This window comes from Scyliorhinus torazame, chromosome 3 (assembly GCF_047496885.1).
Source record: "Scyliorhinus torazame isolate Kashiwa2021f chromosome 3, sScyTor2.1, whole genome shotgun sequence".
Lineage (NCBI taxonomy): Eukaryota > Metazoa > Chordata > Chondrichthyes > Carcharhiniformes > Scyliorhinidae > Scyliorhinus > Scyliorhinus torazame.
This window is the reverse complement of record NC_092709.1, coordinates 183,839,946-183,860,373: the sequence shown is the minus strand read 5'-3', so window position 1 is coordinate 183,860,373 and position 20,428 is coordinate 183,839,946. Positions and strand designations below refer to the sequence as shown.

General features: G+C 45.8%; 1 protein-coding gene across 1 annotated transcript in view; it reads left to right on the top strand.

Annotated features, from left to right (window-relative positions):
- The window catches only part of LOC140408822 (RELT-like protein 1), a 132,112-nt gene that overhangs the window by 63,804 nt on the left and 47,880 nt on the right, over positions 1 to 20,428 (top strand). Inside the window, exons 3-4 of the mRNA XM_072496554.1 lie at positions 2,095 to 2,166; positions 15,644 to 15,689. Of these exons, the coding sequence (XP_072352655.1) occupies positions 2,095 to 2,166; positions 15,644 to 15,689 (118 nt within the window). The remainder of the gene's footprint in view (positions 1 to 2,094; positions 2,167 to 15,643; positions 15,690 to 20,428) is intronic.

The window sequence follows — 20,428 nt, the reverse complement described above, 5'->3', positions numbered from 1 at the left end:
AGCCCCATGATCTCCAAATTGTGGGGAGGAAATAGAAGAGAAAATGTGCGATTAAGTTAGAAAAATGAGTAGGAATAATGGTTAATGCTCTGGGGGATTTTAAGTATCTGCTTATTAATTTGGATAAAGTGAGTTAATAGGGAAATTGAAATTTCCTAAAATGTGTGAAGGACATTTTCAAAGTGGTATGTTTGTAGCTGTACAAGGGCAGAGATGGTGTCAGATATGGTTATGAGTAATCAGTAGTTTGGAGTAGTGACCACCATATGATGAGGTTTAAGATCCAACGAGGAAGGAGAAATGACAAAACAAAAATTAGAATAGTTCCTTGATAGTACAGAAATTGAGCATTGCTGAAAAAGAGACATCCTTCCCTGTCAAAGCTTTTCGTCTTGCACTCATCAGGACATTGGCAAGAAAACAAATCTAAGGGAGATAACAAATTTATACTGTATTAAAAGAGCAATGATTGGCTAGCAAGTGGAGTCTTGATTGATAGAGGCGTTGGCATAGAGAATGCACCAGTTGTTGGTGACTGACAGTTAACTGCCAAGAATTGTTTGGAATTTAAACCTGGCAGCTTGACTCTGGCCAAGGTATTGTCTTGAAAAATGAACCAGCAAATGGCTGTCACATATTTTGTTTAGCTGAAACGGACACATTGAGTACATGTTGTTTCTGTCTGCAAAGATCAAAGCCCTGTGTATTAACGAAGGTATGTAGCTTTCAACATACAGACATGTCACGCTGTGAGTCTGACTAACAATCTTCGGGGAAATCTTAGGTAGACAGGCACTTTTCAGGGCCAAAAGTGAAGGCTTTAGGCCTGTTCATTAGTTTGCGCGATAGATAGTGCAAAATAATCTGATCAGGGAAGTCATTAGCTATTATCCTGCAAGATGCCTCTGATGCACCCTATTTCATTATTGGGCTTACACGGTGGCAAATTATTTGGCCCCTATTTGAGGTTGCCAATAAGGTCATTTTTCTAGCACGTGGAACTGTAAGAATCCAAAGCGTGTAATTTTTTTTCAGTCAGTCCTTTATTAAGTAACCTTTATTTCGCCATTGAAAACCAATTCACATTTACAATAATGACCTGGCCAAGTGGTTAACGCTGCAGCAACAGAAATTCATCTAAACATTTAAAAACAAGACACAAGTTAGCAGTGAAAAACAATGAATAGTTTAGCAAGTACAAGTATCAAGACGACAGAACCTTAACCCGTTGGCAAAAGGCATCCACTGTAATAACTAGTTAGCTTCAACTTTACTTGTACCTAGTTGGCAGCCACAAACTAGAATAAATTACGACCAACGAGCACTCCCATTTAGGGATGACCAATTTGATCAAGTCACAAACTTTTCAAATAGGTAGGTATTTCACTGTTCGATAAATTAACTGTCAGTGGAGTTGGTGCCTTGTGTACAATTGGAGGGCAGTATTGACCAGTGAACGGCTTGGGTAGATCATGGTAGAGAACCGCCTGGCAAATTTCTCAACTAATATGTCAAAGAAAGAGAGTTCATTTGACTGCTCCATTTCAAAGGTGAATTTGAGTGCAAGATGGAGCCCATTAAGACACATGGATGTAGCAAGCCATGAGGACGAACCCTCATTTATTTCTCATTGCTTTTATACAAGTCCAGCCAAGCATTTTTAAAAACTTATTTTCAAGCAAGGCTGTCCATTTTCATGTTGTCCAATTGATGGTGTGCATTTTGTTGATATAGCCACGTTTGTTGAGGATGACTATGCAAAAATTAGAATATCACATTGGATTCGGGAAGATTTCAGATAGAATCTGATCTAGTTGAGGTGACGTGGAAGGGGAAATTGACAGACTGTAGAGCAAGTGGAATGGTTCCAGAACAGAATCTTTAAAAATACAGAATCTATCTATAGGATGAACATTATACATTAGGCTAATCACACAACTGTTTTTTGGGTATTGATATAATAAAATTAACCCATTGTGTCAGATTTGCCGCAGCATCTACACTGCTGACTAAAGTTTTACTATAATTGTGATGCCCAACTATGTATTGATAGTATTTTACTGTACTCGCTGTACTTTGTACATTGTTTCTTAGATTTCCAAGACGGTAGTGAGTGCAATGCTGATACAGTTGGACAAATGGTGCACTATATTATGAAAAATCCAGGTAAAGCTCATCAGACTGCAACTTATTTGGAACATATTAACAGGAGTGAACCGTTTTGTCCTCCAGCCTATCTTATCATTCAGTGAGATCATAACTGATCTGTGACCTAACTCCATATACCCACTTTTACTCCATATACCACCGTTACTCCATATACCAACCTTTATGCCATAGCCCTTGATCTTGTGGTTAACAAAAATTTCAGATTTGAAATGAGCAATTAACCTAACCGCTGCTTGAGGAAAAGCATGTGTTGATTCCAAGCTTCAGTACCCAAAACAATGGAATAATTTTTTTATTTATTCTTTCAAGGGATGTGGACATCGCTGGCAAAGTCAGCGTTTGTTGACCTTAACCTGAGTGAATGGCTTCTCAGGCAATTCAAAGAGCAGTTGACGGTCAACCCTATTTTATGATCCGGACCACACAAGAATAAGTTCACATTAGTGAACCAGATGGGCTTTTACAACAATCATAGAATCACTACAGAAAGTCTGCACTGACTCTCCGTCAGAGCACCCTACCCATGTCCACTCCAGCCTACCCCACACATCCCTGGACACCAGGGGCAATTTAGCATGGCCAATCCCCCTAACCTGTACATCCTGGACTGTGGGAGGAAACTGGAGCACCCAGAGGAAACCCACACAGACACGGGGAGAACCTGCAGACTCCACACACACACACCAAAAGCTGGATGGTCCATGGTGCTGTGAGGCAGCAGTGCTAACCACTGTGCCATTGTCCCAATGATAGTTTCATGGTCACTAGCAATGAGACCATTTTTCAGTCCCAGATTTTATTAATGAAATTTAAATTCTACCAGCTGCTGTGGTGGGATTTCTCTCCAGAGCCTGAGCCTCTGGATTACTGGACCAGTGACATTTTCACTGGCATCTGTTCTCCATTGTAGTCGGCCATGGTTTGGTTGTCAGCAGTCTTGCCTCTGAATTACAAGGGCCTGGTTCCAAGCCCCATTCCAGGGCTTCAGCACAAAACTCACAGCTGTCCCCAAGTGCAATACTGAGGGAATGCTGCACTGCCAGAGGTTCTGTCTTTTGGATGAAGCATTAACCCAAGACTCCATTTATCTGCTCGGTTGAATGCAAAAGGTCCCACAGCACTATTTCAAAGAAGAGCAGGGGACAGCATCAAAACAGATTACCTGCTCATTATTGTTTTGCTGCTTGTGAGAGTTGGCTGTGTGCAAATTGACTGCTGTGTTTCCTACGTTACAACAGTGACTGCACTCAAAAGTCCGATGGTCATTCAAAAGTGCTATGTGCATCATGCAAGTCTTTTTTTTTTAGACTGTGTCTCTTAGTTTTAGATTCCTCAACACCAGGAAATAGGGTGGGTAGAAAAAGTTTTCTGTTGCCTTTAATACCATGAAAACTTTGATCACAAGCCCCTCATAATTTTCTAAATTCCGGGGAATACAACTCCAGTTCATAGAATGAATCCTGGAATCTCGGTATCATTTAAGTAAATCTGTGCTGCATTACCGTCAAAGCCAAAGTCTTTCCAAAGTGTGATGCTTAGAAATGCTCACAGTATTCTATGGTAAGCTAACCAGGCCTTTGTATAGCTCAGGCATAATTTATAACCCCTTTTATCAATTAATTAATTAATTAAGAATCACTTATTGTCACAAGTAGGCTTCAATAAAGTTACTGTGAAAAGCCCCTAGTCGCCATATTCCAGCACCTGTTCGGGGAAGCCGGTATGGGAATTGAACCTGCGCTGCTGGCCTTGCTCTGCATTACAAGCCAGCTGTTTAGCCCACTGTGTTAAAACAGCCCCTTCTGGCGCTTTAGATATAAAGGCCAGTATTTCATTAAATGTTTTGATCATTTTCTGGACCTATACATGACATGTTAATTATCTATCCACATGGATCTCTGGGTTTGTAAGGACCTCTACTGTTTCTGGGTTTTCACCATTTAGAAAATGGTCAGACCTATCTGTTTATAGGTTCTGTCACTTGGCTGCCTTGTAATCCAATTGCCAGAGATTTGCCCATTCACTTAATTTATTAATGCCCCTTTGTAAATTAAAGTATAAAATTACTCTGCTAGCAATGCCGCCTATCTTTGTGTTATTGGCAATTTGCATATACGACTTTCTACCTCCTGATCTAAGCTGTTAATGAATATTAGAAATTGTTGAAGTGCCATCCATGCGCTTAGGCACCAGGTAGGCAGAACAGCCCCCAAGTGTTTTTTCTTGAAATACATCAAACTTGTCTGCATTTGTGATGCTCGGATGAAGGAATTTTCCCTGGCAGGGCTTATGCCTAGAATTCTAGAAGTGGCTTCTTGGAAAATGGTTTAGTGGCTGGATGGGCTGAATGGTCTTCCTAATCTGTAACCATCCTGTAAGCGAATGCATCGGACAGGTGCTGGCTTATTTTGAGTGGAAGCATGTGGTGTTGGTCGAGATAGCATCTTGTCCTTAATTAACATTTAATCCCGAAGGACCAAACAAAAGTGGACCAGAACCCTAAAATATTTGAAAATGAAGATATGATTCTTATTAGTTAACTCTATTCTACCTAGATGCATTTCCATTTAATGGTCCAAATTTTATATTTGAATTTGGGATATTGTAGTGTAATTCCAGCTTGCCTATTGGCCACACCCCTAATAATGATTTGTTTTCTGACCAAACGAGGAATGTAATCTCCTGACACTTTATGACACTGTAGCCATCTGGGATGGCCACGTCCCGATTACAAAATGGACACTTGGCAAAGAATGCAGGGAAAATTGGACAATACCGAAAAAGCAAGCCAGTGCAAGGTCTGTCTGTTGATTAGAGCTGTAGCTCTCAGACAAGACCGATACTGCAGAACCATCTACATACTAATGAGCCATCCCCGGGAACAAAAGGCAATATTCAGGTAAACAATGCTAAGACAGACACCCCGGCGCAAGAGGAGACTAAAACAAAGCAAAGCAAACCAACGGCCACCTAGGACACGCCCAGCAACCAGGAAACCCACTCCTTTATTGGAGGAACATCGATAAGGACAATTGGGAAATGGCCCAATTAATTGGGGCCAAGTTCAAGGCCCGCCCCAAAGCGCGCAAAGCCCTTTTAGGTATAAAAAGGATTCCCCAAGAGAGGATCTCTCTCTTGGCCTTGGCTCTCAGCGAGGAGAGACCTGCCAAAGCTACGCCAGACCAAGTAAGTTCCAAGTCAACGCACGCTACAAGATAGACGCTCCTAGTTGCTATCCTGTAAACAGCTCAACCCAGCAGCCTCAGAACCGAGCAATGGCCATTGTTCCTCTGACTGAGTGGGCACCCAAAGCTAAGTATAGGCTTTTAGTAATAGTGATAGTTTAGGTTGTAGAGTTTAATGCATGAGTATATTTGACTGTGTGTAAATAAATGAGCGTTGCTTTTGAACTTACTAACTGGTGTATCGAGTCTTTGATCAGTATTCGGTTTTGAACCTTGTGGTGGTATCTAAGGATACCTGGCGACTCTTGAGCAAACGTAATTAAACAGAGCCAAATTAAGAGACAACAGCAAGTTAGCAACATTTACTGGCGATATCTGACGGTACTCGACTTAGAAATGGCCCAACCACTCTGAGAGAACCCAAATTTGAATTGGAACCCAATTAGAAACAGAAAAACCACAAGCGTAAGAACAGTACTGATCAAGCCTCCGAGATTCGGAAGTATGTTAATGCATGCGTACTAACAAGGATATCAGGTAAACCTGAGAGATTTTGTTGCGTAAAACTGTCGGGAGTATTGTAGGCCGGAAATTAGCGTACGCCGTACCCGTGCTTACATCACCACTTTATCACCCCCCTGTTCCAAATTCAGTAGAGAACCTAGATAGAGAAAATGGCAATGAAGGCAATGGAGCACCTTATGAACCCCCAGTAATTTGAGGTCGCAGCAACCAGTAGTTCCCGTTTGGGAAGATGAGATCAGGAAATATCTCCAAGGGAAAGGGGTGAATTTGGAGTGAATTCTGCGCCAATGACGAAACAGGTCCCGGGAGTATAGGACATACTTGGTGGGGGAACCTGTCAGACATACACAAGAAGAGCTTGGGGAAAGCTCGCAAGCCAATGGCAATCATGTCCTGTTTGGCACAATTGCGAGGCACAGAAGAGGTCGTTAGGGTGCTCCGTAGAGAGATAGAGGCGAGAGACAGAAGTAGTGAGGTAGACGTGAGCTAAGTAGAGAAGGAGAAGAGCGATTTGAGAGAGCAGTTAGCAGCAAGGGACAGAGAGGTGGATTATGCCAAGAGGGCACACCAGTCTTGTCTCGCGCATTTGAGTAGTTTCCAAACGCAATACGATAAGGCCTACCAGGACACGTAACGTGCGGTCTTGGTAAGACAAGAGACCGAGCTACAAGTTGAGAAATTGCAGAAACAGTGCAATGATCTGAAAGCAGCCCTACGAGCGATCCATACTTCCACGACGGAACAAAGGCAGAACTCCGTAGACCACGCAAATTGCAGAATTGCAATCTCTGCTTTCTGTTCAAAATGGGTTTCAAAGCACATTCGGACCCCAGTTACATCAGGAAAACGGGCCCGATTGGCAGGAATTGAACGAGACTGCCCATAGATACGTACATGAGACATGTACGCAGGAAAACTGCCAGAAAAGGAGAGCGCATCAACCCCCAACCGAACAGCCAGAACACACCCCCATGAACCCTGTAACCACACACTGCAGGGCCACAGCAGAAGGAGTTGCAGATTTCCTTTATACAACCCCGTTAACCGTGACCCAATTACGGGACACGTGTGGAAAAATTACACCGTTCCTACCCACATCAGACCCCCACTAATTTTTCGCGAAAGTCAAACAGCAGGCTACCATGTACGGCCTGGACGAAAAGGGGCAAGTGAAGCTCAGGGTTTTAAGCCTCGACCCTTCTGTCGTGGCAGCCCTTCCCGACCCACAGAATGTAGGAGGAGGCGCACTCCCAAGAGATGCACACAGCGATTCTTGATGCGATCGGCTACAACAGGCAAAAGAAGAGCGAGCACCCCACAGCGTTTGCTGGACGCTTGTGGATACATTTCACAGCAGTTTTCGGCGAGTTAGCCCGCGCCCATTTGTCCCCAGATAATATTGCCAAATGGACTCGAATCCTAGTCTCTCACGCGACATAAGCAGGACAAAAAGCTTGCGCAAATTACGACCCCTCAGACGAGGCCCACAATGGGAAATGGGTTTTGAAAAGATTGTCCCGCACTTGGGAGCAATCAGTCCAAAGCAAAACCGCATTTATAAAACCAGATGAAGAGCAGGCAGACATGAATCCAGTTAAAGTGCACCAGAACCCCGCATGGGTAAATGAGGGCAGGGACAGCCCAGCCCAACCCAAAGCTCAAGAATGTTACAACTGTGGACAGTTAGGACACTTTGCACGAGAGTGCAATGCGCCCCAAAATCAGCAGAGAAACCAACAGACAGGCACCCTAAACAGGAATAGGGCAAAGCCGATCCATAGCGTTAGCGCCCGTTCAGAGAATGCAGACATGAACGGCATCGACTGACTGTGTTCGGGCTCCCCAACTTGGGTCTGCGACATCCTTTGGGACAAGTCCGGTAGACCGGTAGTAGCAGGCAAAGTTCGGGGACACCCCATAGAATTTTGTTGGGACACAGGAGGGTCCCGCACCCCACACAATTCCTCCACTATGTTTCAGTGAGACACGTGGCCCACAACAGACACCATCATACTCAGCGGTTTTACAGGCCATTTATAACAGGGACACATCACAGCCCATGTAGCAATACAAATAGGGAACATCACAACCAAGCACCCTGTAGTTTTGGTTGATCTGCCCCAGACAGCAGAACATATCCTTGGCATCGATTTCATGAGCTCCCACAACCTTTCTTTTGACCCAGTTAACAAGTGTGTAAGGAAAATGGCAAAGGCAGCACGAGCCCCCACCACGCTCACAATAGGAAAGTATGCAAACAGGATTAGCTCTGTAGGAGACTTCTGGTTTGACCCTCGAGCCACTAGTGCCGATAAACAGGTTAGGGCAGTCCTGCAGGAACAAAAAGCGGCATTTGCACAGCACAAGCACGACTGTGGCAAATTGGCTGGCTTGGTGAACATTTCAGGTCCCGACCCTAAACCCCAGAAGCAGTACGGATTTCCCCAGGAAGCAGAGTGAAAAATCTCCAAAGTAATAGAGAGTTTGTTGGATCAACGCGTACTCCGATCAGTAGCCTCCACAAACAACGCACCAATTTGGCCCGTCAGGAAACCGAATGGATCATGGCGACTGACCATTGATTACCGGGAACTGAACAAAGTAGCAGCCCCCACCATTAGCAACGGCTTTTGGTCCATTCCATTGGCTTAAGCGTGCCAGTAGAAATTCGCCTTCACATTCCAGGGACAACAGTATACGTGGCCGTGCCTTCCACAGGCTTCCACAACTCCCCCCTCCAATTTCCACCGACAGCTGGCAAATGGATTAGCAAAATTTTCCCGCCCCGATTGTCTGGTCCAGTACGTAGACGACTTCTTACTACAGACAGACACAAAGGGAGAGCACATTTCGCTTCTCACCGAACTCCTAGGACTTCTAAAAGAAATTGGTTGTAAAGTCAACCCCAAGAAGGCCCAGATTTTCAAAGAGAAAGTGATTTACTTGCAAACAGTGATCACACATGGTAAACGCGAGATCGAGCAAAAGAGAATTGACTCGATCGTCAAAATGCCCCTTCTCCACAATGTCTCAGCCCTCTGGTCAGTTTTAGGACTGGTTGGCTACTGCCAAAACCATATTGACGGTTTTGCCACTAAAGCAGCGCCCCTTTCCGAACTTCTCAAGAAGCAGGCACCTTGGGAATGGCTTCCACAGAATATGGGTGCCGTGGATGCTTTAAAAAGAGCACTCAAGCACAGCCCCCGCATTACAGGTCCCAGATCCACTTTCCCTGTATGCTATCGCAGTAATAAGCACCAACCGAACCCTTTCGGCCGTGCTCCTCCAGGAACGCCATGAACAATTACGCCCCGTAGCATATGCCTCAAGCGTGTTAGACCCTGTAGAGCAAGGATTTTCTTCCTGTGAAAGGCACCTGCTCGCAGTTTTTTGGGCAGTACAATACTTCGCCTACATTACAGGACTCAACCCCATCACCATCCTCACAGAACACACCCCAACACAGCTATTGTTAGACGGCCGACTTAAGGATGGCCAAATCTGCGCAGCCCGTTAGACCCTTCTTTTACAAGGACGGGACATTACAGTAAAAAGAATCAAGACCCACACCTTCCTTGCCGATAATTTGCAGTATGCAGGCACCCCTTATGAGTGTGAGATCATCGCCACAAAACAGAACACAGGCCCATTTATACCCAAAACACCTCCCAGGAAAGCAGGTAGTACACCTCAGAGACCCCAGGCCACAGACACGTGCGCACCCCTGAAGATTTATGTGGATGGCTCCTCCACAGTGTTCAATGGAAAGAGAATCACCGGTTCCGGTATTTACGTAGAGGACGCGCAGGGACGCGCCCTAGTTGAAATTTCACCAAAGTTGCCAGGACACTTAGGCTCGCAGGCAGCAGAACCGGCAGCGATCGCTTACATTGTAGACCACTCCGACTCGTTCCCGACCCCAGCAGACATCTATTTGGACAGCTTGTATGTCTGCAATAGTTTGACGGAATTCCTACCCCTGTGGGAAACGAGAGGATTTGTTTCCGTGGACGGCAAACTCCTACTCTCAGCTCCATTACTCCACCATATCTCAGAGACAGCGAAGGATAGAAAATATGGAATAATTAAGGTTCGTAGTCATCACCGTTCTCCCCCCCCCCCCCCCCCCCCCCCCCCCCCGGTAACGTTAAAGCAGACGCCCTAGCGAAGGCAGGCTCCAGGCATGGTTGTTTTTGGAAACCCCCCCCCCAAAAGCACCCCAGTACATGCAGTTCAGGTCTCACAGACCAATATTCAGGATCTAGCGAAGGCACAGAAAGAGGACGAGAAACTCGGGGAAGTTTTAACGGGTGCCTTCCCAGCCCCGTATGATAAATACAAGAATGCAATAACCACATATGATGGTGTGATTTTAAAGGATGGCATTTATGTAGTTCCCAGCCAGGACAGGAATCAGATCATTTGTCAGTTCCATGACAATCATGGACACCAAGGAATTGAACCCACCCTAGCCCACCTCTGACCGCTCTGCTGGTGGCCTGATTTAAAAGCCAATGTTACCCACTACATAGAGAATTGCTTGATCTGTGCCCAGAACAATCCGGACAGATATGCGAAAAAGGCTCAACTTAGTCATACCCGCCCCATTAATGGACCCTGGACAAATCTCCAGATAGATTATATAGGACCCCTACCCCCTTGCAGAAATGGTTATAAGTATGTGTTGGTGGTCATAGACACCTTCACAAAATGGGTGAAAGCTTTTCCATCGTGAACTAATACGGCCAAGACAACGGCTAAAATATTAACACACCACATCTTTACAAGATGGGGACTCCCCCGCAGTATAGAATCCGATCAAGGCTCCCATTTCACAGACGTGTAATGAAAAACGTCCTCACGATTTTCGGCATTTGACAAAAGTTTCACATTGCATACCACCCCCAGTCAAGTGGTATTGTAGAGAGGCTGAACAGGACATTAAAAGCCACCCTCAGGAAAATGGTACAGCAGAATAACAGCACCTGGGATTCAGTTCTCCCATTTGCTTTAATGTTTTTAAGAAACACGGTATCCACGTCCACAGAATACACCCCCCACACCCTCATGACTGGACGCCCCATGAAAGGGACAGAGTATTTATTAGGACTGGAATTTGGCCAGCCCTGCAGTCTCAGCCCTCGCGCATGAAAATGCGGTTCAACAATTGTTAGAGAACATAAAGGCAGCCCAACTCGCAACAGCTGTGAGACTTGAAACCAGGAAGAAGCAGAGCATGGCTTGTTTCGACAAAACCGTACATGCCACTGAGTTTACAGTCGGGCAGCAAGTGATGCTTTCCCTATACAACCCCAGTTCATTCCTTTCCCCTAAATTCTCCAGACCGTACTCCATTTCGGACAAAGTCAGCCCCTCGGCATACAAAATTACACATCCCGATGGTAAGTCTGCGTGGTTTCACATAACCTAGCTCAAGGCTTATGGCTCGCAGAATAACCACACACACCACAACCTGCTCGCAGCAGCAGACGAGCACGCCCCGTCCACAGATGACGTATTCCTACCCTCCCCCAACCAGTTCAGTCCGTCCTCAGACACGACTTCAGCTCCACCCCCAGAGGCACGACTGCGCCTCTCCCTTCCTTCAACCAGCAGCAACAGCGTCCGTGGTAGCGATCACGATAACTATAGCCACAGCACACCATGTTATGATTATCCCCCTGTACCAGGCCCCACTCCCAGCGAATCCGAGCATGATTCCACTGACCCCTTTGAGATTACATATATCAAAGCCCCTGACCCAGATCCACCGCCCGACGATTATGGATTGAAACCTAGTAGCTCCAACCTCGACACACGATTCTGGCACCGAGAAAATTCGTTCAGGCTCATCCGGAATGATGAGATGGACCCCAATTCGCCCCATGCAGCTTTAGCACGGTTACTACAGTCAAGGGTTTGGCAGCTGGGAGAAGATGATGACATAGAGTCTGACTCCCACCAAACTAATCCCTTTGCGACCCTGTTCGCAATTGAGCAGTGAGGTGTCCAGATGAAGAAAAAAAAAGGAACCGATGGAGAGTCCTGTCCTTTATGATGGAACCTCCACCATGTTTGTTGTATGTTTGTTCGTTAGTGTTAATGTTAAGTGTTGTTTGTAAACTTGGAAACATTTTCATGGCCGCACGTCACCACTCCTTTCACGCCCCCTGGCAGTTAATGGAACAAGTTTGTCCCCAGACACCCGTTCAGAGGAACTAGTTTGTCCCCAGATACCCATTCAGAGGAACTAGTTTGTCAAAAGAAACCAGTTTAGAGGTACAAGTTGGTCAGCAGACAACAAGGCAACCCCCACGACGACCACATTCTTACCCGTTCTTGCCGGTTGCCCAGGCAGTGGAGAAATGGCACTGGTCCCCACCCTGCCTGAGGACCCCCCTCTGGTCAGCTACGCTTGGGTAGAGCACAAACAGCATTGATCACCATCCTACCCGGGGATTCCACCCATTTCTTACCGACCGCGGCCCGTACGCACCCCATTTTGGCACTTTCAGTTCAAAATTCTTTTGTTTGGTTTTGGCAACCCTTAGATTGCTTCAGTATGCTATTTACATCCTAAAACACTAGGATGGTAGATCGCACAGGCTGCGAGACAGCTCACACTATGTCAGTATTTTTATCAGATGTCTTGTCCCAAATATTTGGTATAAAAAAAATGTTTTTAAATGTGGGAGTCACAGATGGAGACCAATTATAAAGGGGCATTGGCAACAAAGGACCGACTGACAGGCACACGAGATCTTAAGCAAGATAATAACAGATATGCTTGTGTTCACAGAACTCCGGAACCTCAGGAACCCCAGAGGAAGACCAAGAAGAAGACAGAAAGACGGAAAGATGAAGACGACCTCCATCTTGTTCACCTGGATCTTAGCGGGATCCCTTCAGTTGCACGCGGGCGCTACCCCCCTGACCCCTACCACACAAGCCGTGAATGATTCCCACCCCTGCAATACACAGAATCCCGAGATAGCTAGCCCTGCGACAGCTAGCGATACCCCGACCTGGTGTGATACGTTTATCACCTGGTGCTCACTATCGTATGTAGTAGAAGCCCTCTTAGTACTGGCGATACTTTGCAGTGTCGTGCAGACACTTCGAATCAGGAAATGGCGAAAGAGAGCCTACCGCTCTCGCACCCCGGTACAAAGGATTAGGTCCCCTATTTTTGGATTTCACCAAACCCCCGAACCCCTTGACATGAATTAAAGTGCATCCATTTCTCTATGTATTCTGTTAACTAAAGAAATGTAAACCTCTGTGCCTGACTGTCAGGCCAGAGAAATTTGTGAGCTGCTATTTTGTACAGTTTAAGACGTTATAGATTATTTTTGATTGTTTGAGTAAGGATAGTTTATTGAGGATAGTTAGAGGTTCCAGGTTTTTATTTTTCTGTAATGCATGCATTAATATCATAGCACCCAGTAGAGTTTTATAATAATGTATGTATTTAAAATGATTTAGGTAAAATTGCGTTGCATAGGATAGGGCAGAGTAGAGCCTGATTATGGGTACCCCATTTGGTCAGAGGACGAAGACGCCGCAGTAATGTGATCCTTCGCGCTTCGCGTTGAGGATCACAAGGAGGGAGTATAGCCATCTGGGATGGCCGCATCCCGATTACAAAATGGACACTTTGCAAAGAATGCAGGGAAAATTGGACAATACCGAAAAAGCAAGCAGGTGATTCTGTTGATCAGGTGATTCAGGTCTGTCTGTTGATTAGAGCTGTAGCTCTCAGACAAGACCGATACTGCAGAGCCATCTACATACTAATGAGCCATCCCCGGGAACAAAAGGCAACATTCAGGTAAACAATGCTAAGACAGACACCCCGGCGCGAGAGGAGACTAAAACAAAGCAAACCAACGGCCACCTAGGACACGCCCAGCAGCCAGGGAACCCAACCCTCTATTGGAGGAAAATTGATAAGGACAATTGGGAAACGGCCCAATTAATTGGGGCCAAGTTCAAGGCCCGCCCAAAAGCGCGCCAACCCCTTTTGGGTATAAAAAGGATTCCCCAAGAGAGGATCTCTCTCTTGGCCTTGGCTCTCAGCGAGGAGAGACCTGCCAAAGCTACGCCAGACCAAGTAAGTTCCAAGTCAACGCACGCTGCGAGATAGACGCTCCTAGTTTCTATCCTGTAAACAGCTCAACCCAGCAGCCTCAGAACCGAGCAATGGCCATTGTTCCTCTGACTGAGTGGGCACCCGAAGCTAAGTATAGGCTTCTAGTAATAGTGATAGTTAAGGTTGTAGAGTTTTATGCATGAGTATATTTGACTGTGTAAATAAGTGAGCATTGCTTTTTAACTTACTAACTGGTGTATCGAGTCTTTGATCAGTATTCGGTTTTGAACCTTGTGGCAGTATCGAAAGATACCTGGCGACTCTTGAGCAAACGTAATTAAACCGAGCCAAATTAAGAGTCAACGGCAAGTTAGTAACAACACCAACTTCCGAAAATCAGCTCTAATTGTTTTCCATGGTGATGAGCATCAGAAAATATTTGTTCAATGTTTGTAGTGCATTTTTAATTTAAATTTCTGTACTACAAATGATAATCGCCCGGATTTTACTGTCAGTGACAAAGGGACAGTGCTCACCATTGACCTCCAAAAGCTGCGCACAAGTATTTAGCACATTCTAAAGAGTTGGTTTTCCCTTTTCCGGAGGGGCAGAAATAGAAATTTTGTTCCCATGACAGTATAGAAAATAATTTCGCTAATCATCCCAGGATTAGGGAACACAGATTTAAGGTTTTGAGGGGAGATGCGAGGAAGAACGATTTCACTCGGTGTGGTAATGACCTGGATCCTGCTGCTGATGAGAATGTTGAAGTGTAAATGATCAATGACTGCAAATGGACACTGCAGTCTCACGGCGCCGAGGTCCCAGGTTCCATCCCGGCTCTGGGTCACTGTCCGTGTGGAGTTTGCACATTCTCCCCCTGTTTTCGTGGGTTTTGCCCCCACAGCCCAAAGATGTGCAAGGTAGGTGGATTGAACATGCTAAATTGCCCCTTAATTGGAAAAAATGAATTGGGTACTCTAATTTTTAAAATTTTTTTTAAAAATGACTGCAAATGGAAATTGATTACTCGAAAGAGGTCAAGCTGAAAAGCTACAGGAATAGAATAGGGGGATGAATCTGACTGGATTGCTCTGGAGTCACGAGCTCAATGGGCCAAATGCCCTTCTGTGTTGTAACAATGACTATAGAAGGCTGGCATTCACATCAAATTGTTGGTTCTATGATTGCATCTGTGAGTACACCCTATATCTCGAACAGCACCCTTCAGGCTTGCATGTTCAATTAAAAATGTGCCGAGACCAGAGGTTCTTGTCCGTTTTACACAGTAATGGATACAAGCACATATAATTTTATTGTGACAAGCACAAATTCAGGGCCATTACATTTTGAGCTAGGGGACACTTAAAGAATTTGCAAGTCTGGTATTGTAGATTTTAGTTCCAAGCTGGAACTTATTTGAAGGAATCACCGCTTATTTCTCTACATATCCTTCTTTAATCTTTGTTTTAATTTTTATTTATTAGGAATGTGTTCAATTTCAAACTTAACTTTATCATTTGAATTCACAGCGTTAATTGGATTGAGAGAAAATGTGGATTAAATGGGAAAACTACAAGAAATAATTGGGTCTGAATTGTAATGCATTTTAGAGTTTCATGCAGCCATAATCCAGTTTGGAACTAAAATGTCTATTTTTCCATCTTTGCAGCTAATGCTGAAGCATTACAAGCTATGTTGGACCATGGTGTAGAAAGGTAAGATTGCCTTTGACGATTTATTAATCATGCTCATTCAAATTTTACAAATGTTTGCGAGATAATTATATGCTTTATTACAAATTTTGAAGTTGTTTGGCATGTGGCATGTGGTAAAATCAAACACATAGCTTGTAAATATCTGAGAAACCAAATGCAATTCCTTCTCAAAATTTGAAAATCTGTCCAGTTAGCTATAATCTCTGGAATGTAAGGATGTTGGCGTGAGCAGACACTGGGCATTTATTACCTTGCCCTAAAAATACTGTGACAGTGCAATAGTCATCTCATAACTCGCAAGCAGATATGGCACCCCTGTCCATGAAACAGGGAGCATACTGTCCATATGTAAAAATCTTTCTGTCATGATGATTATTTAATTTGATTCCCTCTGTAGAATTGTGTTAATGAAGCTTTTAATACTGTTTGAGTTCTACTTATTTCAGCATTTGCTTTGAGATTCCTGCATGTGTTTGATAATACATTTTGTCCTCATGAAAGGAGATTGTTCTTCAACTGAAACTTTTGCCCTGATAACAACACTTGCCTGACATTTTGGAGGAAAACCGTATGGAAATCTGTTTTTGTCAATGGAAATATCTCCATGCAAATACTATAGTAAATTTAAATTTATGAATATACTTTAGACTGATCATGTTGCTGGCATGTCTGTCTACCTTCTTTGCCCAAAGTAATGCAGGAACGGCAGCTAGCAGAGAAGGAAACTTGGTTTTATTGTCTCAATCCAGATAGAATGACGATAATATTATATGAAGTTGTAATCACTCCCCAGAATATCCTACCCTTTTGTGCACCTGAGTATTCATTATTTACAAATTAGGTATTCTTGTGGAAACACTTCCAAATGCGTTTTACCCTTGAAATGTATTTTACCACTTGAAAGTGGCGCCAATTTCTTTCCTACTTTGTCTTTTCTGTGGCTCTGTTCCAATTATGGCAATCAGTGAGTTTGCCCTTCTTTCTGTGTTATCTATGCCCTAATGCTTAGAGTCGCCAGGTATCGAATGATACCACCACAAGTTTCAACCGGCTATCGATCAAAGAACCAAACACCAGTTAGTTAGTCCAAGGTCAAGGGTGCTTTATTGACACACAATTAGTCATGCAACATAAACACTACTAGTTAACTACACCTGTCAACTAAGATAATCTGTACTTAACTTTGGGCACCCGGCTTCGGTCAGAAAACAGTGGCCGCTGTTCAATTCTGGATCTCTCAGGTTCGAAGGAGTAACTGCTGCTCAGCTGGGCTCATCCGTCTGGTAGCGGGCGTTGAACTTAGACCCGCTTCTGGTGTTGCTGCGATTGGCGATGGCCGTGACCGGAGTACCAAGGCCAAAAGAGAGCGAACATATGGCAAACTCTTCTTCTTATACTCGTGGGGAATACTTTTGGGCGGTCCTTCGATTTGGGCCTTACTAATTGGATGACCCCTGATCACTCCGTTCGATTCCTTAACCAATAAGTGGGTGGGGATCTGGATGGCTGGGCGTGTCCCAAGCGGTCACTGACCCCGTTGTTTACGTTTCCCTTGAACAGGGTGTGCCGCCGAAATGTCTGGAACTGTCCCGGTTGCTCGAGTACCAGTCCTTTCTCTTGGTGAAGATGGGCCATCAAATGCTAATCAGCCCCATTAGAATGCTAATTGGACGGAGTTTCGATACCGTCGGGACTTTTTGCTGACAAATATGCAGTTCAGACTCTGAGCCTGCCTGAGTCTTATCTTGTCCATTTTACCCACCAGGCTTTGCGAGTTTCTCTGTACCTAGTTGGAAGTGGCCATCCCAGATGGCTACAAAAGGGTGCAGAGGAGATTTATCAGAATGTTGCCTGGGCTGGAGAGTTTTAGCTATGAAGAGAAATAGGATAGACTGGAGTTGTTTTCCTTGGAGCAGAGACACTGAGGGGGTACATGATTGAGATGTATAAAATTATGAGGAGCACGGATAGAGTAGACAGAAATAAACTTTTCCCCTAGGTGGAGGGATCAATGACCAAAGATTTAAGGTAAGGGGCAGGAGGTTTAGGAGGGATGAAGAAATTCATTTTCAAAGGATTGTGGGAGTCTGGAACTCGCTGCCTGAAAGTGTGGTGGAGGCAGAGACCTTCATAACATTTAAGAAGTATTTAGATGTGCACTTGTAATGCCAATGCAATGGGCGAAGTGCTGGAAAATGAGATTCAAACAGTTAGGTGGTTATGTTTCACCAGTGCAGACGCGATGGGCCAAAGGGCCTTTTTTTGCTGTAGACCTCTATGATTCTACCCTCGCTGGGAGGTGTTGACTAGATGGCTTTTTTCTTTTTGACTGTTTGTACAATGTTTTGAAAAATAATCTTCAATATTGAGCTCATGGGCTTGATTCAGTGACAGCGTTGTGCCCGACGCGGATCCATGCGAATAACGGGACAGGGCAAAATCAAGATTCGCGCTGGCCGCGTTCACCCCACCTGTTCCTGATGGCAAGAATATCATTTACCCTCATTTTCATTCATTTCAACTCATTAACGAGATTGAAGTCGAATGCAGCGGCCTCCAGTAAGTTACCCAGGCGCCATTTAGTACTCTCTTCTTAAAAACGGGAAGCTGGTACAATGGCTTCTGAGGGAAAGTGAGGAGGTGAGTAGCCATTTCCATTTTCCGGCATGCAGCTCAAGGGCACAAGTGGGGTTGGACTTGGTCAGAGAGCTGAAGCGTTCCAGATCTGTGATCCTCCCTTGGATTGGGGGGGGGGGTGCTTTTCGTCTGTGAGGCCTGCAACCATATTTAAACATTGCAGACCCATAACAGGAGCAACCTCGGCTTCAGCCTGCCTGTCCTAACAAACTCTTCCAGGACAGAGCCCTGAGGAACACCCTGAAATTCAATTTCACTCCCTTTGACCGTGAGCAGCCTCTTGCTTCTCAGCTGAAGACTATTTCAAATGAGGAATTAGCATTGTTAGTTGTGAAACCACTTCACACTCCTAAATTCAACGTGTCATGTCTCAGATGACGATTAGTGCATTGCATGTCCAGCAAATTTTCATGCCTGAACAGTGTGCCTGTACTCCAGGAGTGTCAGCACCATAGGGGCAGCTGGCAACAATCAAACACGAAAGAGCAGGCTTCACCACTAGATTTTCTCGCGACCAAAGGGTAAGTATATGGATGAGTGGAGGGCAGCTGAGCACGGGGTCTCCCTAATGTTTCCGGCAGAAATCTGGGGTCTCGGGGCCCCAGGCCCCTAGGGGTCGTGGTGTGGCTGGGGTGAGTGTGCAGAGCGACGTTTGCCAGCACAACTGGCCCACTGGATGGCATTCTGAGAGAAGGCAGGGCACATACTGGCGGGGAAGGCTTGAGGGATTTGAGGGTTCTGGGATGGAAGCCGTAACTGTCCATCTCTCTCCTCCAGTTCCTTCGCGATAAAGCAATATTTGCTGGTGTGGATCCTGCCTTGCGTTGCTTGTGGCAGCCGAGGCAGGCAGACACCAGAGACAACAGTGATGCCAACACAGGCTGGAGGTGGTACCTCGTGCAGAGGACCGCTGCACACCCGGAAGACCCAGCCGCCCATTAGGCCCACTGTATAGGTGTCATCGGTCATTAAATAAGCTGACGGACACCATGTGCTGCAGAAGACTAGGTCTCAGAAGAGAAACAGTGCAGCACCTGTACCATGTCCTCGTGGACCTGGCACACTGTGGAGAGGGCGAACACCCACTCCAAGTGGCCGTGAAGCTCCCTGTAGTCCTGAATTTCTATGCCATGGGGTCATTGCAGGGCTCGAAAGGGGACCTATGTGGCATATCGTAATCTTCTGTTCTCTGGTGCATCTGGGGGGGTATGGATGCTCTGCTTTTATCACATTTGAGGTGGACCATACCACAAAGTTGCCTGGGCTGCAGGATTTGCTGCCATTGCTTGGATGCCCCAGGCCCAGGGGGTGATTGATGGCACACATGTCACCCTGTGAGCACCAGCTACACCCTTGTGCACTCTAATCCCTGGTGTCTTTGAGGAACACCCTGGGATGACTGGTTGGGAGAAGAGGTATGCCCGCTGAGGTCATGGCTGATGGCGCTGGTGCGTAGACCTGAGACTGAGGCGGAGCCCGTTAAAATCAGCCCACATTGCCACCCATGCTGTCATTGAGTGGTGCATTGGCCTGCTGAAAATGTGGTTCCGATGTCTGGACCGTTCTGGCGGTGCCCTGGAAGACATCCCACAAAGGGTCACCTGCTTTGTGGTGGGTTGCTGTGCCTCTTCAAACTGGCACAGTGGCCAGCCAACATGCTGGACGAGGAGGAGGCGGAAAGATATGCGGCCTCGTTTGAGGAGGAGGTGGTCCAGGAGGGGCTGGAGGACGAACCCGAGGAGGAGATGGAGGACAGGTGGTGGCAAAGGTATGATATATGTGAGGAGGACCAGGGAGGCCGCTATCCTTTCTTGATTCCCCTTGGACGAGGCTGTGCGTCGACTTACTGGCATCGCTGTGCCACCCTGTTCTGCTTGCTGTCCTTGCGATGCCCCAGTGTCAGGAGGGGGGATTAGGAAGAACTGGAAACCACCGTTGTGTCCTTGGTGGCAGGCTCCAAGTTGACCTCCTGCGCTTCCTCCTGTCTGATAGTGCCCGGGGGACTCGATGTGACAGAGGGGCAGCTGAAGTGAACTCCAGAGGCCTCTTGAGTCATCTGGCACTGTCAGCCCTGGAGGCTCTCCATTCTTTGCATCATGCTG